Consider the following 18,872-nt stretch of genomic DNA (forward strand, 5'->3'; position numbering starts at 1 on the left):
TCATGATAACATTTGTATAGCGTCAATATCAGGCTCATGGAAACATTTGTATAGCGCCAATATCAGGCTCATGATAACATTTGTAAAGCGCCAATATCAGGCTCATGATAACATTTGTATAGCTCCAATATCAGGCTCATGATAACATTTGTATAGCTCCAATATCAGGCTCATGATAACATTTGTATAGCTCCAATATCAGGCTCATGGTAACATTTGTATAGCTCCAATATCAGGCTCATGATAACATTTGTATAGCTCCAATATCAGGCTCATGATAACATTTGTATAGCGCCAATATCAGGCTATAGTAACATTTGTATAGCGTCAATATCAGGCTCATGATAACACTTGTATAGCGTCAATATCAGGCTCATGATAACATTTGTATAGCTCCAATATCAGGCTCATGATAACATTTGTATAGCGCCAATATCAGGCTCATGGCAACATTTGTATAGCTCCAATATCAGGCTCATGAGAACATTTGTATAGCTCCAATATCAGGCTCATGGTAACATTTGTATAGCTCCAATATCAGGCTATGGTAACATTTGTATAGCGTCAATATCAGGCTCATGATAACACTTGTATAGCGTCAATATCAGGCTCATGATAACATTTGTATAGCGCCAATATCAGGCTCATGATATCTTTTGTATAGCTCCAATATCAGGCTCATGAAAACATTTGTATAGCGTCAATATCAGGCTCATGATAACATTTGTATAGCGTCAATATCAGGCTCATGAAAACATTTGTATAGCGTCAATATCAGGCTCATGGCAACTTTTGTATAGCGTCAATATCAGGCTCATGATAACATTTCTATAGCGTCAATATCAGGCTCATGGTAACATTTGTATAGCGCCAATATCAGGCTATGGCAACATTTGTATAGCGCCAATATCAGGCTCATGGTAACATTTGTATAGCTCCAATATCAGGCTCATGGCAACTTTTGTATAGCGTCAATATCAGGCTCATGATAACATTTGTATAGCTCCAATATCAGGCTCATGGCAACTTTTGTATAGCGTCAATATCAGGCTCATGAAAACATTTGTATAGCGTCAATATCAGGCTCATGAAAACATTTGTATAGGTCAATATCAGGCTCATGGAAACATTTGTATAGCGCCAATATCAGGCTATGGTAACATTTGTATAGCGCCAATATCAGGCTCATGATAACATTTGTATAGCGCCAATATCAGGCTCATGATAAAATTTGTATAGCGTCAATATCAGGCTCATGATAACATTTGTATAGCGTCAATATCAGGCTCATGGTAACATTTGTATAGCGCCAATATCAGGCTATGGTAACATTTGTATAGCGCCAATATCAGGCTCATGGTAACATTTGTATAGCTCCAATATCAGGCTCATGGCAACTTTTGTATAGCGTCAGTATCAGGCTCATGATAACATTTGTATAGCTCCAATATCAGGCTCATGGCAACTTTTGTATAGCGTCAATATCAGGCTCATGATAACATTTGTATAGCTCCAACATCAGGCTCATGAAAACATTTGTATAGCTCCAATATCAGGCTCATGATAACATTTGTATAGCGCCAATATCAGGCTCATGATATCATTTGTATAGTTCCAATATCAGGCTCATGATAACATTTGTATAGCTCCAATATCAGGCTCATGATAACATTTGTATAGCTCCAATATCAGGCTCATGGTAACATTTGTATAGCTCCAATATCAGGCTCATGATAACATTTGTATAGCTCCAATATCAGGCTCATGGTAACATTTGTATAGCTCCAATATCAGGCTATGGTAACATTTGTATAGCGTCAATATCAGGCTTATGATAACACTTGTATAACGTCAATATCAGGCTCATGATAACATTTGTATAGCTCCAATATCAGTCTCATGATAACATTTGTATAGCTCCAATATCAGGCTCATGGTAACATTTCTATAGCTCCAATATCAGGCTCATGGTAACATTTCTATAGCTCCAACATCAGGCTCATGGTAACATTTGTATAGCGTCAATATCAGGCTCATGATAACACTTGTATAGCGTCAATGTCAGGCTCATGATAACATTTGTATAGCTCCAATATCAGGCTCATGATAACATTTGTATAGCTCCAATATCAGGCTCATGATAACATTTGTATAGCTCCAATATCAGGCTCATGATAACATTTGTATAGCTCCAATATCAGGCTCATGATATCATTTGTATAGCTCCAATATCAGGCTCATGATAACATTTGTATAGCTCCAATATCAGGCTCATGATAACATTTGTATAGCTCCAATATCAGGCTATGGTAACATTTGTATAGCGTCAATATCAGGCTCATGATAACACTTGTATAGCGTCAATATCAGGCTCATGATAACATTTGTATAGCTCCAATATCAGGCTCATGATAACATTTGTAGAGCGCCAATATCAGGCTCATGGTAACATTTGTATAGCTCCAATATCAGGCTCATGATAACATTTGTATAGCTCCAATATCAGGCTCATGGTAACATTTGTATAGCTCCAATATCAGGCTATGGTAGCATTTGTATAGCGTCAATATCAGGCTCATGATAACACTTGTATAGCGTCAATATCAGGCTCATGATAACATTTGTATAGCGCCAATATCAGGCTCATGATATCATTTGTATAGCGCCAATATCAGGCTCATGAAAACATTTGTATAGCGTCAATATCAGGCTCATGATAACATTTGTATAGCGTCAATATCAGGCTCATGATAACATTTGTAAAGCTCCAATATCAGGCTCATGGTAACATTTGTATAGCTCCAATATCAGGCTCATGATAACATTTGTATAGCGTCAATATCAGTCTCATGATAACATTTGTATAGCGTCAATATCAGGCTCAGGATAACATTTGTATAGCGTCAATATCAGGCTCATGGTAACATTTGTATAGCTCCAATATCAGGCTCATGATAACATTTGTAGAGCGCCAATATCAGGCTCATGATAACATTTGTATAGCGCCAATATCAGGCTCATGGTAACATTTGTATAGCTCCAATATCAGGCTCATGATAACATTTGTATAGCTCCAATATCAGGCTCATGATAACATTTGTATAGCTCCAATATCAGGCTCATGATAACATTTGTATAGCGTCAATATCAGGCTCATGATAACATTTGTATAGCGCCAATATCAGGCTCATGATAACATTTATATAGCGCCAATATCAGGCTCATGATAACATTTGTATAGCTCCAATATCAGGCTCATGATAACATTTGTATAGCGCCAATATCAGGCTCATGACAACATTTGTATAGCGCCAATATCCAATATCTGCGCTTTTATTTCCCCATGATCTTTGCATATATGTGAAACTCAAACGGCACAGCATACTATCATTCACAACTCCCTGGGAAAATTTACAACACAAATAGATGTGAAATATATATGAAATATTTATTTATACAGCTGTACAAAATGTACTGATTTATTCAGTTATAAAATTTGTAAGTTGAGTATTATGTGCCTTAGTTAATTGGTTCGTTTCAAGTTACATGAAATAGATAAAGTTGGTGTGCACACTGATAGCTGATGAAGTAACACAATCTAGTGCAACAAAACACCATTAAAAATATCTGTGAACGATTTCATACAAACTGCACTGATTTTATTATCATTTATAGAAACTGAATTGCTAAATTTAGTCGTCGTCTCCCAGCTGATCGCGGAAGTCCGTTTCATTGGTTTCCCTTCGGTGTCTCGTGGGAGTCCATGGCGGCAACTAGGACGGTCCCGGTTCTTGAACATTCATTCAGGTAATTTGTTTGAGTGGCATTCTAGAAGTTGCTGGTATAAACATGACACAACTTTATGGATGATCAACTTCTTTATTTTAACAATTGTGATGTTTCGGTATAGGTTCTTATACTGTTTTTCAGCATATGGGAGAATGGTGGGTACACCAGAATATATACAAGGAATGGTAACAACACCAAATGTGGGACTTCAAGGCATCAAAGGAAGTTACATGATGGGCTGCAAGGACATGATGGTGATCTTACAATAACAAAATGAGATGAGTGGGATTACGATGACAATAGGTTAAAGGAAGTTAATGAGGGAGAAGCCAAGTTGGTTGGGGGATTAATTAGTGGGAAGCCAGTAGTGAGGGATGTGTGTTTGATAGGAAGCCAGGGTGGGTAGAGTGGATAATTATTTGTAGATAAGGTGGTTGTAAGTTGAGGGGATATAACAGCCTTGATCTCTGTTAAGAGAGCGATTAAAACGGCGTATTTGTAACGCTTCGGCCAGTATTCGCCGAGCGTAATCTTTTTTGTTATTTGTAAGTGTTTTGACAGTGTCCCAGTTGATGTTGAGGAAATTTGATGATGTGTTCCTAAATGGCTGATTTGGTGTCTGCTTTGTGGATGTTTTATGTTATTTGATGCGTATGTTGAATGGTCTGGATGTTTCACCAATGTAGTTGCTGCCACAGTCGCAACTGATGTAGACCACACCTTTAGTCTGATTAGTTGTAGTGTGTTTCAGGTGGATAATGATAATGAACAAACAATTCATCGGCTGATCCTTTGAGCAAGGTATGTAGTTAACACAAGGGCGTTTAAAGTACTGTCGGAGATAGAATAAAGCTGTCTTTTCGCGTTTATCTCTACAGCTTATGTAGTCGATATGCGAAAGTGTGAAATGTCTGTTGAAATACGTTCGGACTAACTCCAGTGGTAGGGAGATAGGAAACGTGAAAAAGGGAATAAATTTGCTGAGGAGAGATTACTTTAAATTGCCACTTAGATATAAATAGTACACGCGTTTATCATTTACTAATATCCAACAGCTTTCTTATATTTGAACACTTTCCGGACGCCACCAAAAAAGTTGTTTAAGAAACTAGCACCACTGAAAACGCAAAAGTTGTTTTCTTAATCTGTCGCGGCGGGGTGAAACCGCAGAAACGGAACAGTCAGTCATGGCGGGGGGACATCTCAAAATCTATTCCGGTCGGTTCCTCGTCTGTCGTAGGATGCAGTCCATTCGTAACTACTCGTCTCTTTCCGTGACCTACAAGAAGGCTTGCCGGAATGACACGAGTAGTTACGAATGGGATGCTGTCCTCGTAATTGTTGACTTCGACCACAAAGGTAAGGGTCGAGATTTTCGGTTTGTTTGGTTTGTATGTTTGGTTCTTGGTTGGTTTGGGATTTTTTCTAACATAATTGTACACAATGTATTGCGTTATGAACCTGCGTAAAAATAAGAAATTGATAAATTACTATAAAACACAATCATACATAGTACATAACACACATAACTCTATACAATGTTTAACATTATTACTATAAAACAATCACAATCATACATCATCAATGTCCACAATGATGTTTCATGCACATTTGACTTTAAACTCCCAGCAAGATGAGAAACAGCATCTTCATACTCTACCAAGGGTCTTCCCTCCTACTTGGAGATGGTCTGTTTTCTCTCTGTAGTCTATCGGTTGTCTGCATTTTCAACAATTTGCCTGACTAGCAAAAGAGGAACACCCCCGTGCGACCTGTACCCCGAGGTACACAATGGTACGTATACGCTCACACACGTACCATTTAGGTTATTGTCAGCTACGAGTATCACACTTCCCCATGAATCAGTACCAACAAAGTCCTCTTTTGTTGACTCCATTCTGGTAGCCTGATGCTGGTGATAATTGAAACGTTGCTGGTAGACGATTGGGACAGGAAGTGTTGTCTCCATTGAAATGAGAGTTCGAACAGTGGAACTCACAGCCATTTCTTCCTATGACGAGGAGGTAGACCTATATGCACATATTTGACTTGTTCACATCCGATGCAGTATATGTAAGGTACACATTCAAGTGGCTTCCTGGTTGACTTCCATCCGTGATTCAAAGCCCAAGTGAGAGTCAGGCACCTTATCACAGGTAACCCACTAAACCACTGAAGATGATTTCTGGCGTTGTTAAATCTCTCTTTAACTGTTGACGGGTTAGTGGCGTAATCTGCACAGTTGGACACCTGGCATCGTGACACGCCCTTGGAGAGATGTGTCAAATGTCAGTTCACAAAGTCAATACTGTGTGAACCCACCATTGGCGTTGATGCAGGCTTGCCAAATATGATCTATACACGCCACAGCGCGATTCAAGTAAGGTTGGGGAATGTTGTTCAGTGGCTGAACCAACGGTTGTCCCAATTCAGCTAATGACTGTGGCTGATCCGGATGAGTGTCCGTCAGCAAACTGTTCACCCGTCAGTGAATAGAATACCGATCTTGTCACCTGTAACGTAGATGTTCTCTGCACATGGCGAGACGTGCCTGTCGCTGATGTTAGAGCAAACTTGGACGTATTGCAGACCGCAGGGGACGCATGTTGTGCTCCCACAGTCGGTTACATACACCCCAAGGCGTGATTGGACATATGTGTTTACTACCAACAGTACTAGAAGCTTTACTTTCCTGAAATAATGTAATCCAAAATATGACATACCGTATTTACTCCAATAAGGGCTCGTGAACTCTTTTTTCAAAGGACTTCCAGACCCGGCGCTTATTAGAGGCCCGGTGCTTATTGTTAGTGAGCTGCTTTACCCCCGGTGCTAGTTAGAGACCCGGCGCTTATTGGAGGAAAGTCTATACGTTAACTCGAACTACTTTCCATTATGACATTGTGTATGGAATAACCTCACCATTAATAATTAAATCAGTATTATCAGCCTCACGTATTTGAGTGTGTGTTTGCAGTTTATAACTTGTTGTAGTAGCTCAGTACTTTTGTTCGTCTCAGTGATTACCTAAATCCTGTGTTTTCAGAGTTTATATACATCTACTAACACTCACAACATTTGAGATTAGGTTTTCCTATAGCTATCGCCAGAAATACTATCACCAATGACGAAGATGACTGCATGGTTGATAATATCTTTTCACTGGTCACAATCCACTCAACGTCGTTGAGCTTTAATGGCGTGGTTGCCATCTGTGTCCTGGCACTAACAGCAGCCTCAGTAAGCCGAATGGCGTGGTTGCCATCTGTGTCCTGGCACTAACAGCAGGCTCAGTAAACCGAATGGCGTGGTTGCCATCTGTGTCCTGGCACTAACAGCAGGCTCAGTAAGCCGAATGGCGTGGTTGCCATCTGTGTCCTGGCACTAACAGCAGCCTCAGTAAGCCGAATGGCGGGGTTGCCATCTGTGTCCTGGCACTAACAGCAGCCTCAGTAAGCCGAATCAACACGAAGTGGAAGTTGAACATACTATTTACAGGACGTTTGGCCGAGGTCATTGCTGACTAGGATAAGGTCTAAGGTAACCAGGGTTCGATCTCTTAAACACTGATTGTAGTAGTATATGATCTGTGGTGGTATATGGTTCGCAGCGCTACATGTTTTGTAGTAGTACATCTTCTGTAGTGGTACACGTTGTGTAGTGTTACATATATTCTGCAGTGGTACATATTCTGCACTGGTGATGTTCTGTGGTGGCACATGTTCTGTAGTCACACATATTCTGTATTGGAATATGTTGCTTCGATGTCATCTGTTGTAAAACAGTTACTAATGTAATAAGTTTTGTTATTAATTTTATAACTGATTGGTATGGAATCAAACGCTCTCAGTGAATGCTCAGTGAGATGATCTCAAATGTCAAAACACAATTGTATCCCCGCACTGCCATTTCTATAGCGGTAGTCCAGTGGTTAAACAGTTGACCCGTCAAGCGGGTGACCCAGGTTTGATTCCCCACATGAGTATAGTGTGTAAAGACGTGATATTGCTCGAACGTTGTTAAAACTACACACACTAATTCACCCCCGCATTCATCGCTTTAAGTACAAACGTCTGCGATGTAAGGCCATTTTGAAACGTGGACACAGGTCATGAAAATTGCAACAGACAATGGTCCAGTTCACGTTCAATTGCTTAGATTCTTGTAAAATAACCCCCCAAAGATTTTATTTCAGTGTGACTTGCTCCATATTTGAATTGCAAGGTCAGGCCGTGCCTCGGAAATGAACATCTTTCATCGTACGATCCCGGGCATCGCTGAACGAATTCATTCAAATTTACAACGGCGATTCTTCCGCATTAGTTTTGGTAAGAAATAATTCTGCTAACAGCATTACAATTCTAATCAAAAACCTTTCATCTTGGACAAGTATAGATGACCTCGCCCTAACCCACCATTCCAAAAGTTTCCCTGATTGAACCAGCAAATGACGAAGAACGGATCATCGACCCCCTTAGTTCCGATATAAGCTGTTGCCTCACTAATGGAACATCCTTCACTGTCTCCCTTATCCAGTGTTTAGCATAGTGTGTGAAATTGGCTCCACTCTCGTCCACCACTGCCAGATCTCCTCCATGGGCCAAGAGAAGCTGGAACACATCCACGTGTCCCCCATGTGCCGCCAGCAGCAGTGCCGTGCATCCCCGTCTACCTCTGCCATTCACGTCCATCGACGTCAGCGCCAGGAGTCGTTTAACGATGTCCACGTGACCCTCTGCTGAGGCCAGAATCAAACAGCTATTGTTAGTGTTGTCAATCAAAGACACATCTGCCCCTGCTTTAACCAAAATATCAAATATTTCTGTCTGACCATAGAAGGTTGCAAACATTACCGGCGTCCAGCCCTTGCCACCCCGTCCGTTGATTTCAAATGTGTTCATTTGGAGGAGTTCCTGAACGATTGCCGCACTTCCCCCTATACAAGCTAGCATCAAGCAGTTGTCGTGATCTGCATCCTTGACGGTAACATCTGCCCCAGCGTCGACCAGGATGTGGAATACCTCCGGGTGGCCCACTGCTGCAGCAGCCAACAGAGGGGTCCAGCCGTCCTTCCCCCGATCTTCCACGTCAAACATATTCATGTCCAGCAGATGCTGCACTATTAAGGCATTCCCGCCGATACAAGCCAGAACGAGGCAGTTGCTGTTGTAAACATCAACAATAAGGAGATCTGCACTTCTCTTTAGCATTACATTGAATGCGTCATAATTTCCTTCGTTGGCAGCAGCCATGATTGCGGACATCCCATCCTGACCTTGTTTGTTAATGTCAAACACGTTGTCAATAGAAAGAAGGTGCTGAATCATAATAACTTGACCATACACGCTAGCCAGCATAAGACAGTTGTTACCGTCGTCATCGGTGAGTGTCAAGTCTGCACCTTCAGAAACAAGGATCTGTAAGACATCTACATAACCTTTCAATGCAGCCATCATTACTGCCGTCCACCCATGTCGCCCTCTGTGGTTGATGTCCTGTGACTTCACTGATATCAGCGTTTTCACGATGTGACAGTTTCCTGTCTCACAGGCCTTTATCAAACAAGTGTCACCCATGCTGGTCAAGGCAACGTTAGCTCCTTCAGCTACTAGCAGATCAAACACCTTTTGGTGGTTTTGACAAACCGCAGCAAAAATAGGAGTCGATTGGTGTTCCTGTTGTCTGTTGATGTTGAAAGCCTTCAGTGAAATGAGATGTCGAACTATTTTCTCACTGCCTCCAGTCGCTGCAAGTAATAAACAATCGTTGCCGAAATCATCCAACAGCTTTACGTCAGAGTGGCTCGACACTAAAGCATCGTATTCCTGATACCTCCCCAGCAAAGCAGCAACCATGACTGCTGTGCGTCCATATTGTCCCCTTCTGTTGATGTCAAACATCTCCAAGTCCAGCAACGTGAGCAACATGGAAATGTGGCCAGCTACAACTGCCGCTGTCAGACAGTCCAGCAGGTTGTCAGTTCTGATAGTCACATCCGCTCCCATGGACCCCAGGTAGTCCACCACCTCAAGATGGTTGTTTAGAACTGCTATCACCAAAGCAGTTCTGCTGTGGGCCCCAACAACGTTTATATCCAGTGGACGTTTACCCAGTATGTCCCTGACAATAGCTATGTGCCCTAACTCTGCCGCAACATGCAAGCAGTTGTTCCCTTCAACATCAGCCACGGATACATCAGCGCCGGCAGCTACCAAGACGTCGTATACTTTTTTATGATTGTTCCTTGTGGCTATGTTAGCGGCAGTTCGACCAAGCTTGTCCTTCGCGTTGACGTCATGGATTCCCCACGACAGCAGATTGCTCACTATGTATTCAGACCCTCCTTTGACAGCGAGATGAACACAGTTACTGCCATCCTCGTCAGTCAAGGACAGCTCGGCACCTTCCGACATTAACAGTTGATATATTGTGTGTTCGCCTCTCACCGCTGCCACCATGACTGCAGTTTGTTGTCTGTGTACGCGTCTGTTGATGTCGTACAGCTCGGTGTCCAGGCAGTCCCTCACCAAGGGTGTGTTACCTGCCATGCTGGCCCAGAACAGCAGGTCCTCAGTTCGATCTAGTGCAAACTCTTCGGGAAGACCTGGCGGTTCAGAGGACAGCTGGTCGTGCAGAATCTTCATTGCCGCATGCGCTGCCGCCATTTTGTCTCTGTTAACCTGAATATCATTAATAAGGAATGGTGTTAGCTCAAAGGTGCTCACCGGATGTACTTACACATATGCAAAATTCAATATTAGTTCTAAATTATAAATTTCCTGGCGAACGTACATCATGTGCTCAATTTTACATAATGCCTCTTTATGTTTCCAGTGTGAGAAATAGCTGCCATTGCGCTGTTTGTTCTAAACTTACCTTGTTCAGAAGTCTGACTGTTTAACTAAAATGCGCCTGTTCTATGACAGGCGTCTATGTATGATATGTCGTCTTAGTTTGGTGTTTGGTGTCTTGTCGGCACAGGGTGTTTCTGCTGGCTGTGCATTATGGTTACATCGTTTATTTGTGCTTTTACAAGACATCAGATTCGGCCTAATCGATAGCTAAACCACTAAGTTACCACCCTTAAGTTACCATAGGGGTTAGATTTCTTCAGTGTTTCCAGGTCAGGTGTTTCCAGTAAAATCGTCTTTGTGTCCATCAACGCGTGCAACATCATGTGGGAGCGCGGAGAAGGAAGTGGAAGTGTGTTGTAGGATGGGGATAATGTTGTAAGGATGGGGGATAATGTTGTAAGGATGGGGATAATGTTGTAAGGATGGGGGATAATGTTGCAAGGATGGGGGATAGTGTTGTAAGGATGGGGATAATGTTGTAAGGATAGGGATAATGTGTGGATGGGGATAATGTTATAGGATGAGGGATAATGTTGTGTGGATGGTGAATAATGTTGTAAGGATGGGGATAATGTTGTAAGGATGGGGATAATGTTGTAAGGATGGGGAATATGTTGTAAGTATATGATAAAGCATGATCCGTGGGCATTACCAATAAAGTAAGGATGTTTTCCCAGAGGAAGCAATCCTTACTTTTTCGTAATGCCGACAGGTGATGCTGTATCCAACTTGTAATGGGACCGAAGATATACTTCAGTTATAATTTCAAAATTTGCTGTTCACTGATGAAAATGAACTGGGATGAGACTGACAGCTGATGTCTCGTCTTGTTCCGCATGCGCTACCCGTGCCCTGCCCACACTACCCGTCTTGCAAAGAACACATCCCGTGGCACGGTTCATAAAGAGAAACAATCTCATTCTTCACAGCGTTCCTTCATAGCCTAACGGATAAAAGGGATGCGGATTCCAAACCGAGTGTCGGCACTATACATGTTGGAAATTGTCATTAATCACATATTTTACTATCATGTTCAGATATGGAAAGACGAGATAATATCAATCTTCGAAACAAGTAAAAATTCAAAGTTCGGGGGCAGGGTGACGATACTAAGGTAATATCATGGGGGCAGAGGGGCGATACTGAAGTAATATCCCGGGGCAGAGGGATGATACTAAAGTAATATCATGGGGGCAGAGGGATGATACTGAAGTAATATCCCGGGGCAGAGGGATGATATTGAAGTTATATCCCGGGGCAAAGGGACGATATTGAAGTAATATCCCGGGGCAGAGGGATGATACTGAAGTAATATCCCGGGGCAGAGGGATGATACTGAAGTAATATCCCGGGGCAAAGGGACGATATTGAAGTAATATCCCGGGGCAAAGGGACGATATTGAAGTAATATCCCGGGGCAGAGGGATGATACTGAAGTAATATCCCGGGGCAGAGGGATGATACTGAAGTAATATCCCGGGGCAAAGGGACGATATTGAAGTAATATCCCGGGGCAGAGGGACGATATTGAAGTAATATCCCGGGGCAGAGGGACGATACTGAAGTAATATCATGGGGGCAGAGGGACGATACTGAAGTAATATCCCGGGGCAGAGGGACGATACTGAAGTAATATCCCGGGGCAGAGGGACGATATTGAAGTAATATCCCTGGGCCATCCTCACCCCCTCATCGACGGGCATCGGGATATGACAAGAAATATTGCCTCGTGAGAACCTCCTCGTGAGTGACGTCACTGGAGGTTTATAAGGATGGGGTTGATGTTGTATGAACCCTAACAACGCTGTCCCATGTCCTTACAGCACACTCTCCCATCAAACTCTTTCCCCTGTAGGCAGTGCTCACCTTGTGTTAAACACCCCGGGCACTAGATGTCATCTACGTGTTTCTCCTGTGATAGGACCACGTCGTGTATGATAGCGACTATTGTAGCAGAGTGTGGTATGTCCTGATATACTTTATCTCCACCCAGTGAATCATTGTGATGATAGTGTAGAATGTTATCTGCTTGACACACTGGCGGTTGCATCTTAAACAAGATTTGTCAGCAACTCGATCTTGTTGTTAAATATATGTGTTAGTCATTTTCAATGTAAGGAGAGGAACACTTTATAACGTTGCCCAGCCCTCAAGTAAATCAAAGTATATATAGTATATATATAATAATTCCCTGAGCCATCATACACACTATCATATGCTCAATAAATCACGTCATCGCTATTTCCTGCCTGTGATAGTGACGGTAATTAGTGTTCCTAGTCTAACGAATCAAAACACCGAAAGACACTAAACATGTTCATGATATTAAACTCGCCTCTGCAACATTCCTGGACAATATACATTTGAGCTACATATGCGTGCAAGGTTCACATACCAGCTTGCCAGAGGGAATGGCGGACGAGAACAGGTGCTGAGATTGGGGTAACAGGTACACTAACTGGCCGGTGTTTCTGTAAGTGGCGTGTCATCCCACACCAACAGCGTGGGGACTTACTGTTAATATCAATCACTAGATAGTCTGACCGACCGACTGCATATTGCTGGAATATTGCTGTTTCAACCAAATTGACGCTGCTTTAATACCATGGCCGCGTGTCACAAAGCGAACTTGACTATCGTATCTCCTGTTACGACAGTCGCAGCGCTAAGATCGCTTTGTGAAACAGGGCCCACGTGTCTTAGCACGGGTAGCATGACATATAAAAGTACATAGTGCTGGGCGATGTGTGATGTCAGGTACACGCTTAGTTTATCGGGAAGGACAAACACACTAACGCACTGATTTTATTTCCAATTTTCAGTTCACAAATACTCTGTCAGACACACATGTACACGCGAGACATTGTCTCTCCGATCACTTACAAATTCTATGGATCTCGTTAAGACTATTCACGTAGAGATAAAAAACAGCATCGTATGAAACGCGAACTCCAGGGAATAATCAAGACTTTTTGCAGAAACACAGATGAGCGAACAAAGCAAAACAATAATGAAAAAAATATATGAGAGGATATTGAGTGATGACACCAGCTGTTCGCGAAATTATTCGCACACACATAAAAGAGAATTGTGTTTTCTATTACTAACAAACATTTTCGTTTCAAATTTGTAGATGACGTAAGCACACAAGCTGCTGTAACTGCTTTCCATAGAACTCAGCAGACGAAGGGCTCCGAGCTACCCGTTTCAACTTGCATCTCATCCAAGGATATCTCACATGCTTGCTACATCATGTTTTCGTCAGCATCTTAAGACTGGAATTGATCTCATGATCACTGTAGATATCTACCACCTAGATCACTTCTGTTTCCACCGTCCAACTGAGCCGGTGACATTTAACACACATACTGAATACTGTGTTCAGAATACACAGGCACGCACGTACTCAAGCACCCACACACACACTTCAGGAGTAACGGTCTCGACTATCATCAGACCAGCCATGAACGTCCTATTCCACCGTCAACCGTGACTGTTGCCGTACTTTATTGATCAAATAAATCCGTAGACATCAGGAACTTTTCAATAGTTGAGTTTCTGGCGATGTGAGCGAGCATGAGGCAATTGTTACCGTCGTCGTCCACGAGGCAGAGGTCTGCTCCCGCCTTCACCAGGACATCAAATACATCTTCTCTTCCTTCACTTGCGGCAGCCATCACAGCCGTCATGCCGCCGAACCCTCGGTCGTTGATATCCAGACAATTAAGGGACAGGATGTGTTGCACCATCGCCGCCTCGCCACTGACACTGCACAGTATGAGACAGTTGTTGCCATATGCATCTACCAAGGATATATCTGCACCTTCAGACCTGAGGATCTGGAAGACATTCACGTAGCCATACATGGCCGCCATCATGACCGGTGTCCAGCCCTGCTGGTCGCGTGTGTTCAGATCAAACACCTTCATGGACAGGAGAGTCTTGAGGATGTGGATGTTTCCTGTTTTAACAGATTTCATTACACAGTCACTGCTGTCTGGAACAGCGCCCCCTGCTGACAGAAGGACGTCGAACGCGTCCTCGTGGCCCTCGCTAATAGCTGCCAATAGTGGGTTTATTCCTTTCAAGTTTTGTTTGTTAATGTCAAATATCTTCATAGATATGAGATGTTGGACTATGTCTGCAGACCCTCCCATGGCCGCCAGCATCAGGAAGTCATTCCCATCTTCATCCACGTGGGAGATATCTCCCCCTTCCAGCACCAAGTAATCAAACTCCGGTTGCCTCCCATGCAAAGCTGCTACCATGACTGGAGATCGGCCCAGCTGATCTTTACGACTGATGTCAAAGGATGGAAGTTTAACGAGCTTCTTAAGTAAGTTCATGTGTCCAAGAACTATTGCTGCGTACAAACAGTCATTGCCGTTATCTGTCCGGATGTAGGGATCGGCGCCAGCAGCCACTAAAACGTCAAAAATGTCTCCTTGTCTATTGACAACCGCGGCCATGGTGGCTGTGTGTCCATGGTAACCACGTGCATCGATGTCCAGGATATTTCTGGACAGTATATCCTCAACGATTGGCACATTCCCTCCTTCGACAGCCAGGTGAAGACAGTTGTTACCATCCTCATCGGCCAAGGTCAGGTCTGCACCTTCCGACAAAAGCAGTTGGTACATCGTCTGCTCCCCACCTGCTGCTGCCGCCATTATTGCTGTTCTCTGTTTATGGACACGTCTGTTGATGTTGTATACTTCCTGAGATAGACACTCGCGTACAATGGAGGCATCCCCCGCAATAACTGCCCAGAAGAGAAAGTCATCCTGTTTGTTCAAGTCTTTCAGTTTGAAGTGGAATGGTTTTGACTGAAGGACGTCCATGACGTGTTTCATGTGATGCCCGTCCATAACGTCGTACCTGGTCAGAGAACAGACCTGTTATATATCGTAAGAATACTGCATCATCAACCAATTTATGTTTAAATAGATCTGAGTGTTGTTAAACAGGTCTCCTTTAATTGCCTTCCATATCTGTGTGAGTGTCTGTGTCTGTGATTGCGTGTCATTATGTATTTCATGGCGGTCTGTAAATTGTCGGTAGTGTATGTATGTTGCCGGATACAAGTGGCCTCACTATCTGCCATACTGCAATATGCCGTGCGTTTCTTCAGCGTGACCACCTTGCTTCTGTGTATCACCCTCTCCACCTTGCTTCATTATATATTATACTTCCCGTAGGTGTGACATGATCCACTCATACTGGGTTTGAATCCGATATTCGCCAATATTTTGGCCATTGAAAATACCCGTACTTGTAAGATTAAATAAAGAAGGACTTTGGTCGTTATGAAGCTGGTACACCATATGTCATGTCAGTAAACTATTGTTTCCAATCCGCACAGTATTGTCAGGACGGTTTATTCAATATATACTTTTGACTGATGATGGCCGATTTAAAGCGCTTTTAAATCCACACTCTTATTCATTCCTTGCCAGAGTTTAAGTATTTAACAGTCTTGACTACAACTCTTTTTCAGCTTTTACAAGGGGCTCCATACAAAAAAGGCCGTTTCTAGAACATGGACGTGTTCACTCAGCGCTTCTTCGTAAAGAGAAGTCCAGCAAGGTATTTGTGACCCCACACAAAATTAATACATCCCAGTCTGTCCAGTTTAAGAAATGTTTTTCGTGAAATTGAGGACAAACTCTATTTTCATAAATGAGTGTGGGACGGAATATTTGTTTCCAGGAATATTCCCCTTACATAACCACAAGACGTACACTCATCCTCCCTGACGCCTGGATCAACACGGGCAGACGACCACACTGGCAAGGAACTCGGTAACAGTGAGAGTGGAGTCTGTGAGTTTTACGACGGAAAGTTTGCGATAGGTCAGAGTTTTTGATAAATAATCGTTTTATAGTGAGAAATGATCCTATGAAAAGTGTAAAAATAATGTAAAGTGTCCCAGTGAGGGTTTATCCTCTTTCATCATAAAGCATGTGCTGTTTCATCTGCGAAATGAAATGAATTCATCAAATCTCACAGAAACTTTGTGATTACGAGATTGATCTCACGGAAACTTCATTCATTGTCACCAATAATTCCCAGTCCCAAAAATTGGCTGACGGGGTATGATTCGTCTAGTCTGGTCAGCGAATCGGATTTGGACCTAATGTTGGTAAATTTTAATTCAACTCTCTTGTAACAGTGATTCTCTAAGCACTCAGACCTGTCATTACCTTACGTTTCCCTTGTTGATACTATAATCACAAAGACTTTGTGACATATCGCAAAGTTTCTGTCTCAAAAATCACATAGACTCAACTCTCACTATAACCAAGTTCCCTACCAGTGGACCACCATGTATAACTCGATAGGCAAACTACACATGGTCATATGCAATGCATGAACAGCGTGCAGAGGACAGTCTGGGGTGGGCCAGTTGTAGAGTTTGAGGTCGCTGTACAGTCACCATGCACACAGATACCTCCACGATAATAGTTTGAAACAACCACCACTTGATGATGATTTGGGAAGCAAGGTTGGTACATACCTGAGCAGGATGGCGGTAAATGTGCAGTTGGTGTAGTTCGTCACATATCAGGACATTGAGGTCACTATGACCCAGATTTATGACATGTTATGCGATATCAGTCGTTATCTCACACCTGCGACTCGTCATGACGGGCGAACCGGGGCAGGAATTAAACAACCAGATCTACTGCACAAACACCCATTCGTTGCCTCGCTCCAAGTGACTATACAACACATACAAGGGTAACACAATACATTTACATCGACCATTTGTGTATTATCAGCATTTATGAGCTATGTATCACAAGTCGCATAAACCATCTCCCTTGGTAATACAGTCGATTATATTTCAGATCTATTACTGTACTAAATGTTTGTTGTAGATTTTAATTCACTAAATAATCGAGGGCGAATGGTTGGGTACGTGTTCTCTAATCATGTGCAAATAAGTGAGTTCAGGTTTCCACCGCTTATATTCACATACTGACTTGGAGCACTGCACTGCATGACGTATTTCAACTTATCATTCAAAGACCAGATTCACATATACTCGGTAAGGTAAGAATGTGTTGTGTTGAATCGTTGAATCTGAAAAGAGCATTGATTGTTAGATAATTCAGTGGTGACCAGGATCTGAAAACGAACATGCCGCCGTCCAAGAAAGGAGAAATGATCACTATTATCCCAGGCTGGTTTGAAAGGTTTTAGCGATATCTCTGTCTCTTTAAACAAAGAAGTCCATCAGTGGGTCCACAACACTTTATTCGTGGTGTAACATACTATATTACAAGATAGTGCAGCCACGGCCAGGCAGCATAACAGAGGCGATCACATGCAGTCTTATGATAATTTGTTAAACAGCATTTTTATTACTGTATATATCAGTGCCCCAAATTTTGATCATGAATGATACGGGAAACCAAACAAGAAACATGGGGAAATTGGTGAGGAATTTTACTTGTAACTCATTGTATGTAGTAATTCATAGGTACGATTTTGGAACAAACGGATTATGATCGTGGTGTTAGAACCTGCCTAAGATGTGATATCCAGTTCCACAAATCGACGTATATATGAAGTTAAATATATACTCGGTACATAAAGAAATTGTGCATACACAAATTTAAATCCTAAATTTATCAAACCTGTGTAGACACATAAGGATTTAAGAGATTAGTGACATGTATCCAACATGCATGCACGTGCCACGCTCCGTGACGTCAGTGGTTTCGTCCTTTTGACGTGCAACAAACTTACTGCACGCTAAGACAGGACAGAAGGATAAGGGTGACCCATCTTCGCCACAGGTTTCAGACTGCAAGGATGACTGCCTGCACCATCACAGGACTTCGCCGAATTAATCCCAACAACGTTTACGTGATCACGGGATCAGAACACGATGTCCCGCAATACGACCTATCCTGACACGTCATCGACGAGCTCGCCGAATGTGGTGCCGAAATCATGTCAGCAGACCCTTGCTTTGGTGGAGAAATGTTGTTTTTACAGATAAGTCCAGGTTTAACATTTCCCAAACTGATGGACGTCAACGTGCCTAAAGACGCGTGGGAGAACGTTATGCACAGGTCTGTGTCTTGGAAAGGAATCGCTCTGGTGGTGGTTGCGTTATGATTTGGAGTGGAATAACAGCACGCAAAAGAACTCCTTTGGTGATTGTTCAGGGCAGCTTAACTGGTGTGTGCCACAGGGATCAGATTCTTCGACCCGTGG

At 42.7% G+C, this 18,872-nt stretch overlaps 2 protein-coding genes across 2 annotated transcripts; both read right to left on the reverse strand.

Annotated features, from left to right (window-relative positions):
- Positions 1-7,586: 7,586 nt before the first annotated feature.
- Positions 7,587-12,579, reverse strand: LOC137287294 (ankyrin repeat domain-containing protein 50-like). The gene is made up of 2 exons (XM_067819532.1): positions 12,510-12,579; positions 7,587-10,469 (listed from the first exon to the last, which is right to left on the reverse strand). The coding sequence occupies exon 2, from the start codon at positions 10,452-10,454 to the stop codon at positions 8,196-8,198; it is 2,259 nt and encodes a 752-aa protein (XP_067675633.1). The 5' UTR covers positions 10,455-10,469; positions 12,510-12,579; the 3' UTR covers positions 7,587-8,195.
- Positions 12,580-13,377: 798 nt separating this feature from the next.
- Positions 13,378-17,233, reverse strand: LOC137287296 (ankyrin repeat domain-containing protein 50-like). The gene is made up of 2 exons (XM_067819534.1): positions 17,161-17,233; positions 13,378-15,521 (listed from the first exon to the last, which is right to left on the reverse strand). Exon 2 carries the CDS (start codon positions 15,509-15,511, stop codon positions 14,150-14,152), a length of 1,362 nt encoding a protein of 453 aa, XP_067675635.1. The 5' UTR covers positions 15,512-15,521; positions 17,161-17,233; the 3' UTR covers positions 13,378-14,149.
- Positions 17,234-18,872: the final 1,639 nt, after the last annotated feature.

Source organism: Haliotis asinina, chromosome 6 (assembly GCF_037392515.1).
Source record: "Haliotis asinina isolate JCU_RB_2024 chromosome 6, JCU_Hal_asi_v2, whole genome shotgun sequence".
In the NCBI taxonomy this organism is placed as follows: Eukaryota; Metazoa; Mollusca; class Gastropoda; order Lepetellida; family Haliotidae; genus Haliotis; species Haliotis asinina.